Source organism: Camelina sativa, chromosome 12 (genome assembly GCF_000633955.1).
Source record: "Camelina sativa cultivar DH55 chromosome 12, Cs, whole genome shotgun sequence".
Classification (NCBI taxonomy): Eukaryota; Viridiplantae; Streptophyta; class Magnoliopsida; order Brassicales; family Brassicaceae; genus Camelina; species Camelina sativa.
In genome coordinates, this window is record NC_025696.1 from 30973432 (window position 1) to 30989375 (window position 15944).

The following is a 15944-nucleotide window of genomic DNA, read 5'->3' on the forward strand; positions in this document are numbered from 1 at the left end:
CTAATTTGCATACCGAATTTTTAGGGCCGAGTTTGACAAAAAAAATTGATAACACAAATTATGTAATCAAAATCCTCTTAATCACATCCCTATAATATAGCAACTAATTCAAGATGAATACATCTTAGGAAATATCTAATTTGCGTTTAATAAACGATTACATATTTGGTAAGATCTTATTAGCTTTAAACTTACACTATTAATCCAACAATATCAATTGAGAATCATAATAAGAATATGTCATATCATTCATTTTTAAATCATAACTAACCAAATCGTAAAATGTATATTCTCAACTTGCGAATCAACAGTTTCTACAAAACCCTACCTACAACCGTAACAGTATATATATATGCAATTCACCATCGACTACAAGCACCTCTAAACCGTTACAGTATCAAATCAACAAAATAATAGATCCGTGGTGTACCACGGGTAAAACCTAGTATAAGGGATATTTGGTGTGGACAAAGATATAATATTAAGCGTTTCAAACAAATATATATATATATATATATATATATATATATATTTGGTGTCTAAATCGTTTACTTATGCATATTCCTTATATTGCTAGTATGATAAATGCTATTACAATATAACAAAGAACATACATAATAATTTACAAAGAAGAAAACATAACAAATTAAAGGCATGAATATCTCAATGTTTATTTTCGTTTAAGAATGATATAATAAACCATTTTTTTCTTACACTTTTCAAAATCAATAGGGTGCTTCAAGAGTTTCTTAGCAAGTTGATCGAATAGTTCATCGACCACAGCATCTCCAAAATGTTTTTCTATCATTGTTGAGAGAAAGGCTCGAAACATTGAAGTGATGAAGTCATTGGTTAGTTGCATAGCCTCCAATGGATGGCGTGTAGTCTCCATCATCTCAATTGTAAAGCTTCCATTTTGCTCAATCGCTCTTTTCAATTCACTATATTGAGGAAAATATACGGGCATGCTGAACAGTTCGATCTTTTCCAGGGTGGTTACTCCCTGCAAATAGAGAAAATAAAAATAAAACAGATGAATACTGTGTCAATTACTAGTTTCTCATATGGCAAAGCATCAAACCAAATATATGATCCAGGCTTCAAAATTTATCTATGATGCTTTTGGATTTTAAAAAGAAAACAAAAAAAAAGCTTTTATAAATTTTTATCTTACCGATGTAGCCATATCAAGGAGACAATCACCGATGGTGTCTACCACAATACCTGACCATGTCTCATACATGGCCACATCATCGGGAAAACATTCTCCTAAGGCGATCATCAATCCTCCAGGCACAAGTTCTTCGGCTCTAGCTTTAAGAAATACGCTCATATCTTTTGTGAACTGGACCTTGTAAGCCTGGGTAACTTCTTCTATCAAATTGTTACAATGAATGAAAGTTTTGTTCCAAGCTAGAGATTTCTTGTCACATACGTGTTCGGGAACTTTGGAAAGCCAGTGAGTCGTGTAGGAAGTGTGTCCTATGTGGATGCTATTCCTCGGTAACACTCGGCCATAGAAAGAGCCCGGAACACCGACCGAGAAATATTCTTGGTCAAAGGAAGGAGGTAGAGTTCTAAAGAGTGTGTTGAAGTCATTGTTGGCTTGGTCGTTGAAGCAAACTTGGAACTTGAGAGGAACAAGACTAATTTCTTGGCTTTCTTTCATGTGTTTAAGTTTCACAGTATCAATGATACTTTGAACAGCATGAAACGTGTTAGGACCGATTGAACAACCATAATCTGCAATCGTAAAAGTACTATGGTCGGGTTTCATCAGATACAGAAGATCGATTTTTTCTAAAATGTATTGCCTTGCCTTTTCTTCAACCCCATCTATAACTGCTTTCTGTATAACAAATGTATGTTAATTATCACGTGCGCATATATACACAAGATATATCTCAGAAAAACTACATGACACGGTTACATTCTAGGAATAACAAAATCAACATAATACAATATGTATATCTTTCTATGTAACAAATGAAGATTATATCGCATACTTGGTATGAAGAATTATGGATGTAACTGTGTTGATCGTCACCGCCGCTCATCGGATACGATTGAGAGGATGTTGACATGACTCTGTGTTTGTGGTGATGTTCTCAAGGTTGAATCTCTTAAAATGTTGGCAGTCTTAGTTTCAATAATTTATAAACAAAGAGGCGATAGTAAATTGCTTAATTTATTTATTTCAATAAACCAGGTTGGAACAGGTCAGTAGTTAATAGATAATTTAATTATCATCCGCTGGGAGTGGCGGAAAAAATGTTAGTTTATAATGTTGCGTATACAATCGGTAAAAGAGTTAGCTTACAATTACAAAAGTTGACCAAATAATAGAGTTGCTAAAGAAATCTAGAAAAAGCTTATTCAAAAAGTAGAACATCATCTCTCCTTATTCAAAAAAGTTGACTCATCATCTCTGAACGTAGAACATAATCTTAACAAACAATTATGATTTTATATAAATATTTAGTTTCCTTATTCAAAGATTCACTTACTAATCTCTTAAATTTTCAGAGTATGCATAATCTTAAATATTTAATTTCCTTATTCAAAAAACGGATTTTGTATTCTACATTTTTGTAGTAAATCGTAGAAGGTTTATACTAAAAAGTTTGGAACATAGAGTAAACCGTAGAATACATATTCTGAATATTGTAGAATTTTGAATTTTGGACTACTAAACTATTTAGAACAAACATCTTTTCTGAAATTAGTATAACATGTATAAAATGTTAGAATACAAAATCCATTTTTTCAGAACAATAGAAAACGTTTTCTAAATATATTATATCAAATTTTATCTATCAAATAAATAACTTATACAATTTTTTTTTATAAAAAATTATATTACCTCTATAATTGTATATATACTTATTTTCCTATATTTCACTTCTTATAACTTGTTAAATTTATGTATGGGTATTTTAAGTAAAAATAACCATTTTCAAAAAAGGTGTATATGGACAAAAAAATTTTTAGTGATCCTTTTTTTTTTCAATTTTTTCATTATTGAGCTAGCTTACAATGGAGTTGAAATTATAAAATTTTCTATTAACGTTATCTAAACCAAAGTTTTTTTTTTAAACTATATGTTTTTTTTGTCGAACACCTAAAACTATTTAAGAGAAAATTAGAAATAAAGGAGGTTTTTCCAAACCTTTGTCCATATACACTTTTTTTTGAAGATTATCAATTGTGACAAAAATACCCCTACTAATAGATATAGTGAAGTTTTTAGTAGTTTAAACATAAAAACAAACGATAACTCATGTTAGTATACAACTGTTGAAAAGACCCAACTTTTAAAATAATAATAATAATAAATAATAATAATAATAATAATAAAACTACAACTAGTGGTCCCATACCCACTAGCCACCTAACCACAATCACAAACAACAGCGGAAATAACAATACCAATAAATATCCAATAATCCAATAACCAATAAAGTAATAACCAGTATTAATTCCAATCATAAACTAATGATCCAAACAAAATAAACCAGAGAACCAGCAATCCTAAACAACATTCTAGGACTCCACTCTAGCAACCTAACAGAAGCCAGACAACCAAGCGAACCACTAGAACATCCTTCTCTTCATTGTCTTGATTCATCGATCACACTTTGCCTTTACTTGCACCACAAACAAAAATTGCAATGCATGAGTATTTTATAAACACTCAGTAAGGCAATCCTCCCATCTACTGGGTTATACACACAAGCAATAGAGACATCTCTAACCATCAACCAACAATCAACAATCAACAATAACAAACCAGGACCAGAAAACGCCACAAACCTCCAAGAATCTCCCAAAACGCTCAAGAACTCTCACAATGCTCTTTCTCTCTTTCTATTTCTCAAAAACAGCCAAAACAAGTGGAATGAGACAAAACTCATGTTAAGGGTTTTCCTAACCCAAAACGCAGCATTTAACTTAACTCGTCCGCAGAAAACCAACCTTGCATCGACCGATGCACATTGTGCATCGACCGATGCAATCCCTAAACCGAGATTTCGGTTCGCGGATGCTACAACTCTGTAAAAAAAAAATTTGAAAAAAATGTTTTGGGTCTCAAAAGTCAGTTTGTAAATTGATTATTTCTGGTCTAAATTGTTCAGAAAAGATTTTCTACGATTTTTCAAGTTCTGAAACATTTAGATTATTCATTCTACAGTTTGTACATGTTCTACGAAGTTTAGATGGAAAATTTGTTCTAAAAACTTCATAACCTGAATTTTGTATGTTCTACATAATTTAAAATATATATTCTACATTTTTCTTCATTCGACATCAATTCATAATATATTTTCCATGTTTTACCCTGTATACTAAAAGAAGTAGAAGATATATTGTAGACTTTTTAGAATTTATAATCTGTAAAACTTAGAATACAATAAAAATAGAAAGAAAATAAATTAAATAACGAAAGTGAATATTTTTTGAATAATCTTAATTTATGGTTACGATTTTGTATTTATTGTTTAGATATGTTCTAATATATTTTAGAATGTGTATTCTTAAATTATTTAGAAGGTAGACAAATACAGAAAAATCGACATTCTACATGACCTAACGTGATCGGTTGTTTACCATTTATCCCACCTTCTATGAAAATTTCACTTACCTGTTTATGATGCAAATCTACGTTATTTGTGGTGTATGGACACTGGTCGCCGCGGCCGTCGATGTCAACGATGTTTTTTTTTTTACGACTTGGTAACAGTGGAGAGATAACAAAAGGTTTTTGATGATAGTAGAAGTCTCTCAATCAATTAGAGGTTTAGGTTTCTTATTTTGTTTTTCTTATATTTGGAAATAATTAGACTTTCGAAATATATTTATATTTTCCTTATTTTGGTTTTTTTTAAATGAGGGTAAAACTGGGTTAAAAAGCATATTAAAACCTATATGACCAAACTTACAAAAATAAAGTGTAGATGGACAAAGGTTTTTAAAAATATCCTTTATTTCTAATTTTCCCACTATTTAAAACATCAAAATTTGTTCATTCTCCTTTTAAAACATCAAATGTTTTTGATGAAACTAAAATATGTCGTAAAATCTGAAACAGAGCAACTAACATATGTTTACTATGTCGCTAACTAATCTCTTATCCACAAAAACATCAAATTCTGTTGACGATTTTTTTAAGTCACCAAATATCATTAACAAAGAAAAATAAACATTTTCATAAAATCTGATTGTGATAATTCATTATACACAAATAATGCAAACTTGTGTTTAGAATTTAGAGTTTAGAATATATCTAGAATCTATATATATAAAGTTACATTTTTCTCTTTTCTGGTGCAGCCACGTCAGCACCCCACATGTACTCTCCATACGAATAACGCTCATTTCTTTTTAAAACAAACAAAACCAAATTTAGGCTTAATTCTAATGCAGCCCATTACTGCAAACCAGTATCAGCCCAGCTGCTATGAATTAAATTAAAAAATAGCCAACTTTGACTTTCCCTAAGAATCTGTAGAGCCAATTTTGAAAAGGAAATCTAATTACGATATGGAAATTGAGAGGGTTGCGACGAGTGAGCTTCTCTTCCTCAGGAGCCATGGACACCACCTGCAACTGTTTCCTTGTCCTGCGGCTTAGAGGGAAGCGTTGAACGGAGATGAAAGGGCTACCGATAGAAGAAGCAGCTCCGTTTAGCGACGGTGAAGATAGTGGCAGAGAGAGAAGTGGCAACGGTGACTAAAGCGATGCCGATACATGAAGCGGCGCCGTAGCTCCTCAGCCTCTCTGTCTTCTATGATTCTATCGGTTCTGTCAACACTTTCTGATAAGAGAGGGTGGATTTGGTCAGAGGAAGAACCTCAACTGCATTACTTTTAATTGCAGGAGCATATGACAGCGACGAAGCAGCAGCACATACTGGGGACCCGACACACCATCTTTTATTTTCTGGTAAACAAAAAAAAACAGTTTGATTGGGTTTGATGATGCATGTAGTTTGGCTTCAATTTCATCTATCTTGACAAGGCTTCAATTAGTTTGATTTAATCAAAGCTTGTGATTTTATCCAAGTTAAGAACTTTGGCTTTTGTTTCTTTGAGTATTCATCTTTATGCCTCATGATGCATCGCTTTGTAAATTGCTATTTTTTTTAACGTATTTCATTTTGTTAAGTCTACGAATCAAATATGAAACCTTTTTATAGTTACTTGATATGTTTGTTTCGGATTAGTGTTTGTGCAGAAGAACACTCCGTCGCTATCAGTGCCACAGTTTGGTGATTGGGACCAAAAAAGAGGAGGAACATTGCCTGACTACTCTCTGGATTTAACTAAGATTGGAGAGATGAGGAAACAAAAAAAAGAGAGACCCTTCTCCAGCCAGTTTAGGCAACGAGGATGATGAGCTCATTAAGCCACCCGACTCAGCTACTTCAACAACTGCTAAATTCACAAAATTGTTTATGTCAAGGTATTCCCCCTCTTTAATATATTTCCTCATATGAATCCTAAAAACTCTAGAAAGTAATTTGCCCTTTGAGTTGTCCTGTAATTGCTGTGTTTTGTTTGGTTTAGCTGATGTTTTTCAAAAAATTGAATCGTTATTTGACACTGCCTTTCTGGTCAATAATTTGAAAAAAACTTCGCCTTTCAAAACAAAACATTATAGGGCCTTACAAAACTGCAGCCCTTCACAGTAATACCAGTCTCAGCCCAGATGGTTTTACTAAGACTTTTTTTGTTTCTGCTCACTCTTTCTCTTCCAAACGTTTGCGAAAAGAAAATTGTAGCTGTCGAAAGATCTATGTTGCGACCTTTAATTTAACCTAAATTGTGGCATTTACTGTTCTTCGAAAACGGGCTACTCACCATAGGCTACCCATACTCTCTCGTCTTCACCATAGCCATTAAAAAGTAATTGTCATCCTCCTTAGTACCTTATACCTATAAATACATAATCATTTGCTCACACAAAAACACTCCACCTAATCATTACAAGTGATATGTTCTAAATTATGTTTGGTTCCATCTCTTTCTTGAGTAATCTTTGACTTTGTTTGTTCCGATTGATTGTGATATATCAGTAAGGAAATAAAAGGTGTGGAAGAAGAATGATTCTACTCTGCTCGGTCTGGACAGTAGGGTGAACTACCAACTGTATGTATAACTCTCAACTGGCAGCTCTTTGGACTCCCAAATGAAAAAGAGGCTGTGTATGGAGACTCTTAAAAAAGGGGTAGATTGGGAGGCATATTTTTCCCATTATTGTTGCAGCTAAGTCTTTGCAACTCTTAAGAGAAGCCAATTTCATCGTGTGATTCAAGTATAGTAGTACGACTTCTTATATCCAAGTGTAAGTTTCGCTAAATATGACGTCATGAGTTGATTGTTTTAGTGAAAAATATGGGTGGCTAAGTGGATGTTAAGCATATGGCAAGGCGCTACAATGGGAACATACGATACCCTCTTATTGGCATTTGATATGAACGAAAGAGCTAACGAGGCCAAATCTTTATGGAACATTATTCATGTGACGATATTCCTACAAGTATCTTTTGGAGATTTAACTCGACTTTCGAGCCTTTGTTCTCTTTCTACGGGAATCAAAGTTCATCTAAAAAAGTATATATGTAATGATTGTCAAAAAAAAGAAGAAGTATATATGTAATGTATATACATACTAATATTTGAATCGTCTTGTGAAAGAAACTTTATGAAACTACTTGGTCAGGTGAAGTAATGTGCATAATTGTTTTATCTACTGGCTCTAGATATTTATTTTTCTTTGTTATTGCAGGTCCAAGGTGAAAAACATGTTTTAACATTGATGAATGGCCTCATGTTGAATGATGTGATATTATAGTTGCCTTCTGGCCTTCTGGGAATTATATATGAAATGGTAATGCACGTATTTTATTTCAAACGTTTGTATGTAAACAAGTGTGTAGGAAAAGAAGAGGAGCCAAAGAACGATGGTGGAGAAAGAACTGTATATATTCAGAAGAGAGGGGGAGTTTTCACTATTGATTAAAAGATTAGTTAAAAAAATTCACAACTGTAAAATGTTGGTTCAAGAAAACGTAGTGGTAAAGACGAAAGGAGTCTTCATATGATTTTGTTATATAAAACAACGCCAAACTCTAGAGTTCTACTCAAGAAAATAAACAGCTACAGAGATATGAAAGATGCTTATCTTAAGTAAATTAAAGAGTAAGTGAAGTTAAGAAAAAATCATTCCTAATAAATTCCTTAAGATTGATGATTTAACCAGAACATTTACACTAATAAAAATTTGTTGTATAGTTACAAAAAATTGTGTAGCAATAATATGTTTTCCGTAGCCAAAAATAGTTTGTTACAGTTTTGCTACAAAAGAAATTAGTAATTATTTACTCGTCACAAACTGACCCATTCATCGCAAATTGTATCAACTTGCTACAGATTTGAGACAGTTACTAACTGATACAGTTATCTACGCCGGTTTGAGACAAAACCGTCAAACGTATTAGTAGCAATTTGTTGCAAAACGTGAAAAAAATTGTTGTGGCTACATACTCACAACAAGCTTCAATGGTGGTTGTCATTAACTTGTTACTAATGGGGACAAGAAGTTTGTAACAATGAGTTTCGATTGATTGATTACACTATAAACAGTTCCTGTAACAATTAGTTTTGATTGATTACACTATAAACGGAAAACAAATGTGCAAATAAGATACAAAAGTAGTAACAGGAAGTGATACAGCGTTTTACCAGCATACATTAGACTACAGAGCAGAGTTTTAAGCAAAAGACTACAGATCAGAGCTTTAAACCGAAATAGGAAGCAGAGTTTTAGACCACATTAAAGAGCAGATATATAAACCAAAATACATACTCTGCTCAGAGTATTAAAACAAACGATGAGGGGTTAAAGAAAGGTGATATTGAGTGTTTATCAGATGGTGGCACTACCGTGATATGCGTCACCGTCATTGTCTTCTGGTTCATGAGTCTCATCCGGCACATTAGTGGGATGACTGAGATGGATGTCAGCATCTTCAGGGTTGGCATCTCGGTTGTCCCTGTTGTTGGCTTGAGTTGGGCTGGTCAGTGATGCACCCATACCATTAGTTGGTTGAGCCGATGGGAAAGAGTGTGAGCCACCTTTAGGCATATATTGCTTCATAAATTCCACAACATTAGCCAGCTGCTCTTGAAGAGATGTGAGTTGACGTTCAAGAGAGATCCTTTCCAAGCTGAGCTTTCTCCACGCTCACGGATGTAGTTTCTGCCCCCGAGACCGAAGATCCTCCCATTCTGAGATGGTACCACCTAATGAAAAAAGTGTTGTTAATATCTGATCTCATAAACATCAATATGTGTCTCATAAACACCCACTTGTAACTCGAGCAAACAAGCAAATATGTATAGGTTATCAAGTAGTGTAGAAAACAAAAGTAGTAAATCATGGCAGTTCATACTTGTAGAACAATATACATATGTAAGAGAAATATAAATTAAAATCTTAGAATAAGTTCGAAACTGATCCAAACAGATATTATAGGAGATCATGTTACCTTATAGAACAGCTCATCCTCTTGAAGCTGAGTCAACCCTGTGGCTGAGGAACCTCCTTGTGAGGCGCCATCTGAGGGTTGAGAGACTGCATCAATCTCTCTTTGAATCTCCTCTTCAATCGACCTTGCCCTATCATCCACATAAAAGCCATCAGCTTTGACCAACAACTAAACATAATAAAGTAAACATCAAGAACATCAGACCGCATTGAGACTTGAGAGAAGTAAGTTATCTTTCTTGCACCCAAAAACATTTGTAAGGACACAGTTAAATAACTACAGCAGCAAAACGCTGGATGATGAAACCAAATCAAATTTTGTAGATTCATAGAGGAAGACTAATCTAAATATCTCATAAGCTACGCTACAAAGGTATTCTTGACATAAGATCTGATCACAGCTTGAAACAATGGAATCAATACTGATACAAATGTGCAAAGGTAATAGTGAGACTCACTATGCTTGAATCGTTCATTAAACTCAGCGTCCTTCTTATCTTTGTTCTATTTCAAAATCTGAAATTGATATAGGTCAAAGAAAAGATTACAAGTGAGGAAGAAGAACAGGAATAAATTACTATTTGTTCAATGTTGAGAGTTGAGACAATAGTTCTGAAACAAACAAAAGATAAAACAGAGAAATATAGTCATAGACAAGAGACGCAGAAGAAACAAAAAGCTCATAACTTAAAAAAAAAAAATTAGGTCTGTTGAGAGAATGAACCAGAGAGAGTTACATGTTTAGGGGCAAGTTTAACAAACATCTCCAAGAACTCAGGCTTCACATTCTCAACATACTCCAATAATATATCTCTCCTGCTTTTGTGCTGCTGCTCAAAACCAATTGATCTATTCAAATCAGTGTAAACATCAAATCAATCAAATGCTGAACCAATTTTGATTTCCAAGTTCAATTGCCATTTACCCGAGTGCCATTAAGAGGCGTGGACGAATCTGCAGACGAATCGGAAGAAGAACCATAAGCTTTAACTCTCACAGCCATCAAAGTCCCACTTCCGCTACTTTTCGTCGTCTTCAACAAGAAGCTCACAGAGCAATACGTCAATGGGAAACGTAGATCTATGGAGAAAATTCCAGTTTTCCTTCACTCATTGTCTTCTGTGACATAAAATTTAAGAAAAAGGTCACAAAGGAAAGCTAAAAAAAAGTAAAGAGTTGATACTGAGAAAGGAAGAGAACAGAAAAATACGGATCAACCTTGAAGAAGACGAAAAAGAACAAAAAGTTACAGGTCCAACCCTGTAAGGAGGAAGAAGAAGCTCTACAAATTTTAGGGTTTGGGATCTCATCAAATGTTCGCCGCCGCTAGGAGAGAAAATACCTTTTTTTGTTTCCACCCTTTTTTTACACTTAGACACAGAAAATAATTTTTTTACTTAGACAGTATTCCCCACTTGTATACAAGTTCTTCTAGATAAGTTCTGATACGACATATTCGTCGCCAGCCCGTTTCCTACATATAAAGTTCCTAACAAAATTAGTAATAAAATAGCTACACCGTTGGTTTGTAGCTTTCCGTATTTATTTTGCGACGAATATTCACTAATTTGATACAAAATAAATAATCTAAAATTTTGTCTCTATTGGTTACTCTTTGTGGATAATTGTTGCTACAAATTTTTTTGGTAACAATATCCCGTAACAATATAATCAGTTTTTACTAGTAATTAGGTTTAACAAATAATTATGTAGGGGTGTATTGAACTTGATATTTTAGGAGATTTACTGGGATTTTAATATTTTTGAATTTTGAGAGATTTGAGTGTAATTTTAGGAGATTTGGTTATTAAATTTGGGATTTTAGGATTTGGTGAAATTTGGATTTTGAGATTTGTTGAGATTTGATTATTGAATTTTAGGTGATTTTGATATTTTTTAAAATAAAAAGAGCAACTTGGAATGTCGTTGATTAATGGTTCGTTAAAAGATTAATCTCATATAAAGAACTGCAGCTCTCATATAGGATTGTTGACGATATATAATGCAGCAGCAGCAGTAGAATGAGTCCAGAGAAGAGCATGCCTTTTCAGACAGATCCTTCATTGGACACAATGTTGGTGTTGAATCTTCTTCGGTTATATCGTCGTCTTCATCATCTTCAAGCCGTGACGGTGAAGACTGAAGTGTTTCAAACGGTGTGGTTTGTTTACTTGTAGCTTCGTTTAAGTAAATTTGATATGTAGATGAAGTTATCAACAGAAGAAGCCGTGGTTTCTTGAATCATATCAAGAGAAGTTTGTAAAGATGGTTCATGGTGAAAATGGGTACCTGGTTAATGTTAAAAAACAATTTCACCACCTCCTAGCCCAAGTCCTTCCCACATTAACTGAATCACCAAACACGATTACTATTTACCAAAATTGTTGCTAATCACTATTCTTAAACATCATGCTGACTATAAGCTTTAAACCCCCAAAGAGGTATTATAATCCACATGAACCAAAAAGTAACAAGAACCACGACTTTATCGTAACAAACTTTTTACACTTACAAGAGCCATGACTTGTGCTGCGTCTTCTCTCTTCCAGTATTCCTCTGTACTACCTACATATAAACAATAAGCAATGACTAATCAGAGCTTTTCAAGAAAGCATAGAGCTTTTCAATTCAGACAAAAGGAACAAAGCAGAGAGCTCTCACCAATCTCTAAGAATATCGTTGGCTTGTTAGTTACTGGTCCATAATGAGTTGCTTCCAATGTAATCTACATCCACACAATAGCAATTTGCATTCTCATCACCTCAAACCAAACTTCAATTTCAGTCATAAGTAAATTCATGATGTTAAAATCTGCAGTTCTTTTTGTTTTGCGTTTTCATGATTGTAATCGTTTCCTTGATTGCAAAATCAAAAGTACCTTTAGTTACTGGGTTTTATAGATAATCCAAGAAAGAGTTTTTTTTTTTTTGTGTTACCCAGCGGATCAAAACACACAAAAAAGGGAAAGAGAGAAGAGATGAGCTCTTACGTAACTGAAAGAGAGAAAGAGAGAAGAGACGACCTCTCGTAATTTAGAGAGAAAGAGATGAGCTCTCGTAATTGAGAGAGAAAGAGTGAAGAGAGGTGTGATTTTGTTAAAAGAAATTTTTTTTTTCCAAAATCTCACCTTCAAAGGTGTGATTTTGTAAGTCATATTTTTTAACTAAAAATGTTAGAAAAGTCTCATAGAATCCCATTCAATAGTTTTTTTTATAAAAAAATTGTGATTTTTTGAATAACAGTAGATTTGAGGTGAGATTTCTAAATTATTGATTGAATAACAGAAGATTATAAATAATTTTTATCAATTTCATATCCAATAATATAGGATTTAAGGTGATTTTTAAAAATAACCAATTAAATAACAGAAGATTTAAAAATACTCCAAAATCTCTTAAAATACCAAGTTCAATACACCCCCCGTAATTTCTTTTATACATAAGCCTGTGCGTAGCATGGATATTCACCTAGGTTAATAGCTGTAGGTATTTAGGGAAATATCAAAAGAAGTGTAAATATAATTTTTAAAAAGAATTTTAACTTTGCCATACACAGCGAAACGATATTAAATACCTAAAAATTTTCAATTGCATTTGTTAGTTAGTATTGTTTTTGATGTTCATTATTTAAAAATATATAATAATTTTTTCATTGTCATATTAAAAAATTGACCAATAGTATACCGCAGCCACCATGGATCGATAATTAAATTTATCTATAATAACATTACATTTATACAGAACTAAATTTTTAATGATTAGAATAAATTAAAATTGTAGGGCTTTTAACAAATAACCTATGAGAAAATTATAATCATAATATTATTTTTAAAAATTTACACTGAGGTTAAATTTATCCCGTAAATTAAGTGTTTTTTAGATATAACCCGTGAAAAAATTATATCCATAAAATTCATAAGATGGTATACCACGGATTAAATTTGTCAATAAGTATAACTCAATGGTTATAACAAAAAATGTACTTAAAAATGTTAATATAGATAATTCAATTAAATTATATAACTTACAGTTTTATTTACTTCCATTTACATACTTCTTAACTTGGGTAAATAATTTAGAGTTTCTTAGCAAACAAAATAGAATAGTTAAAATAAAAAATGTGGTTAGATTAAGTAATTACAGTCTCACTTTACCAAATAAAAAATATTATGGAAAAAACAAATAAATAAATGATGTTAGAAAAGTTAAATAGTATTTATCTCAATTGTCTTATTAGTTTCTTCAAAAGTTTCCCAAAGATTATTCTGAACCAAATTCACAATACAATTGCTTTAACTAATTATTATTCTATAACTAATATCGCATTTATATCAAATACATTTACTATACAAGTTGTTGATTTAGTTGATTTAGTAGTAGTAGTAGTAGTTGTTGTTGTTGCAATTCCTGCATGTGGAACACTTGCGGTAGAAAAATAGGTATTTGCTATTGTTATTTATCCGTTTGTCTATAACAAGAATTTGGCATCGTACTACTCCTGCAATATCTACTGCAGAGTATGAAACATCGATTAAGGTGACTGCTATTAAACACACATTATTTTAAAACCTACACAAAACTTCCTATGAACAAACATTAATATACAAAATAGAAGACCAAAATATAAACAACATAAACGAAGACAATATATAGAACGACGTAAATATGGCTTGACGTAAATACTCTTAAATATAGCAACCAAAATCAAATACAACAAAAGTAAATATGGCTTTACGTAACCAAAAAAAAATAATATACAACAAAACCTAGAATACACCTTAATCTAACTACCGTGCGTAGCGCGGGTCAATTGCTAGTATTATATATTTTCTGGTGGAATTTCACTTTGTTTTCTCTTTTTACCTCGGTCACACTTTAAAAGGAAACAAAATTAGTTAGGTTCATTAGGGGAAATGGCCTAATCAATCTTTTGGTTTGATTTTGTCGCTCTACGAAATGGCAAACAACATAGAACCTAAAAGAAAAAGAAGAAAACAAATCGTTGAGGTAGCTCTGGTGACGAATATGCAATGTCAAAGTCGGAATCTTCACTTCCAGATGATTTAATAGTGAGCATCTTAGCTCGTGTATCAAAATTGTATTACCCAACTCTCTCCTTAGTCTCCAAGACCTTCCGATCCTTCATTGCTTCGACCGAGCTTTACCATACTCAATCTCTCTAATTAGCCCGTGTATCAAAATTGTGTTCCTTTTGATCTTAAAAATCCATTTAAGACCAATGATCTTGGCACCGTGTGTTTTTTCCACTAAGAACCAGGTCTTGTTCTTGTTAATCGATTTTATTTCTTCCACACAAGCGTCTGTCCACACTGTTAACTCCTTCGCCTCTTGATAGTTAACAGGCTAGTCATTGAGTAAGAGAAGCAGCTTCTCACACTCTGTATTAGCAAGAAGAAGGTAGTCATTAAGATAGCTTGGTCGGTTTATTTGACGAACTGATCGACGAAGCTGTGGATATCCAATTTCTTCTTGCTGGACTTGTACATTGTTCTCCTTGCCTAAGTCATTCTCAACTTCTTCTTGCTCATAATCACTTATTAATGTATCACTTTCGGTTATTTCCTGTTCTTGGTTCTATTCTTGTTCCTGTTCTATATTACCGATGATTGTAGGTCCTTCTCCAGCATCAATAATTTCACCCCATCGCAGTTGGAACATACCTGGATCTCTCATAGATCCATGTTCCGTCTTGTTCCAGCTCCAGCCCGTACTTTCATCAAACACAACGTTGCGGCTGACAACAACCTTCCGTGTTGTTGGATCATAAAGCCAATATGCCTTGGATCCTGGCTCAATAACAAGGTGTACTAATGGTTTTGATCTGTCATCAGGCTTTTTCTGGTTTGTAGCTTGAATCTTTGAATATGCCAAACATCCGAAAACTTTTAAATGCTCAATGTTTGGCTTAACTCCTCGTAGACACTCATATGGAGTCATACTCTCAAACGCTCTTGTTGGTATCTGATTAATCAGATGAGTATCATGGTGAACCGCTTCTCCCTAAAGATAATTTGGTACCTTCATCGCCTTAAGAGTGCTTCTTGTCATCTCCACTAGAGTCATATTTCTTCTTTCGACAATACCATTATGTTGCTGTGTGTAAGGGGCTGTGAGTGTTCTCTTGATACCGCTTGTATCACAAAACTCATTGATTTCTCCTGAAGTGAATTCTCCTCCTCTATCTGTTCTTAGAGTTAAGATAGAACTCCCAATCTCTTTCTCTATCAAGCTTTTAAACACCTTGAACTTTGCAAAAGCTTCACTCTTCTCCTTTAACAAGATATTCCACATATATCTTGAAAAATCATCTATAATAACAAACACATATTTGTTATTAGCCAAGGTTGAAGGTGTAATAGGACCACATAAGTCGAC

At 33.3% G+C, this 15944-nt stretch overlaps 1 protein-coding gene and 2 long non-coding RNA genes across 5 annotated transcripts; 1 reads left to right on the top strand and 2 right to left on the bottom strand.

The window, feature by feature from the left end:
- Positions 647-2128, bottom strand: LOC104732959 (probable S-adenosylmethionine-dependent methyltransferase At5g38780). Its single transcript, XM_010452563.1, has 3 exons — positions 2007-2128; positions 1175-1849; positions 647-1003 (listed from the first exon to the last, which is right to left on the bottom strand). Exons 1-3 carry the CDS (start codon positions 2082-2084, stop codon positions 671-673), a joined length of 1086 nt encoding a protein of 361 aa, XP_010450865.1. The 5' UTR covers positions 2085-2128; the 3' UTR covers positions 647-670.
- On the top strand, positions 5502-7752 carry LOC109127882. Its single transcript, XR_002034468.1, has 3 exons — positions 5502-5943; positions 6224-6462; positions 7076-7752. It is a non-coding gene; the product is annotated as an uncharacterized LOC109127882 (long non-coding RNA).
- Positions 8644-10974, bottom strand: LOC104732960. Of its 3 annotated transcripts, none has more exons than XR_759012.2 (6): positions 10768-10974; positions 10475-10665; positions 10287-10398; positions 10008-10065; positions 9551-9680; positions 8644-9305 (listed from the first exon to the last, which is right to left on the bottom strand). It is a non-coding gene; the product is annotated as an uncharacterized LOC104732960 (long non-coding RNA). The 3 variants fall into 3 exon arrangements; XR_759011.2 differs by having other exon boundaries at positions 10475-10668; XR_759010.2 differs by having other exon boundaries at positions 10475-10971.

Coding starts and splice junctions, on each gene's coding strand:
- LOC104732959 (XM_010452563.1), bottom strand. CDS start 2,084: ATGTCAACATCCTCTCAATCGTATCCGATGAGCGGCGGTGACGATCAA. Junction 1,850..2,006: donor TCCATAATTCTTCATACCAA/GTATGCGATATA, acceptor TTTGTTATACAG/AAAGCAGTTATAGATGGGGT. Junction 1,004..1,174: donor TCCTTGATATGGCTACATCG/GTAAGATAAAAA, acceptor CTCTATTTGCAG/GGAGTAACCACCCTGGAAAA.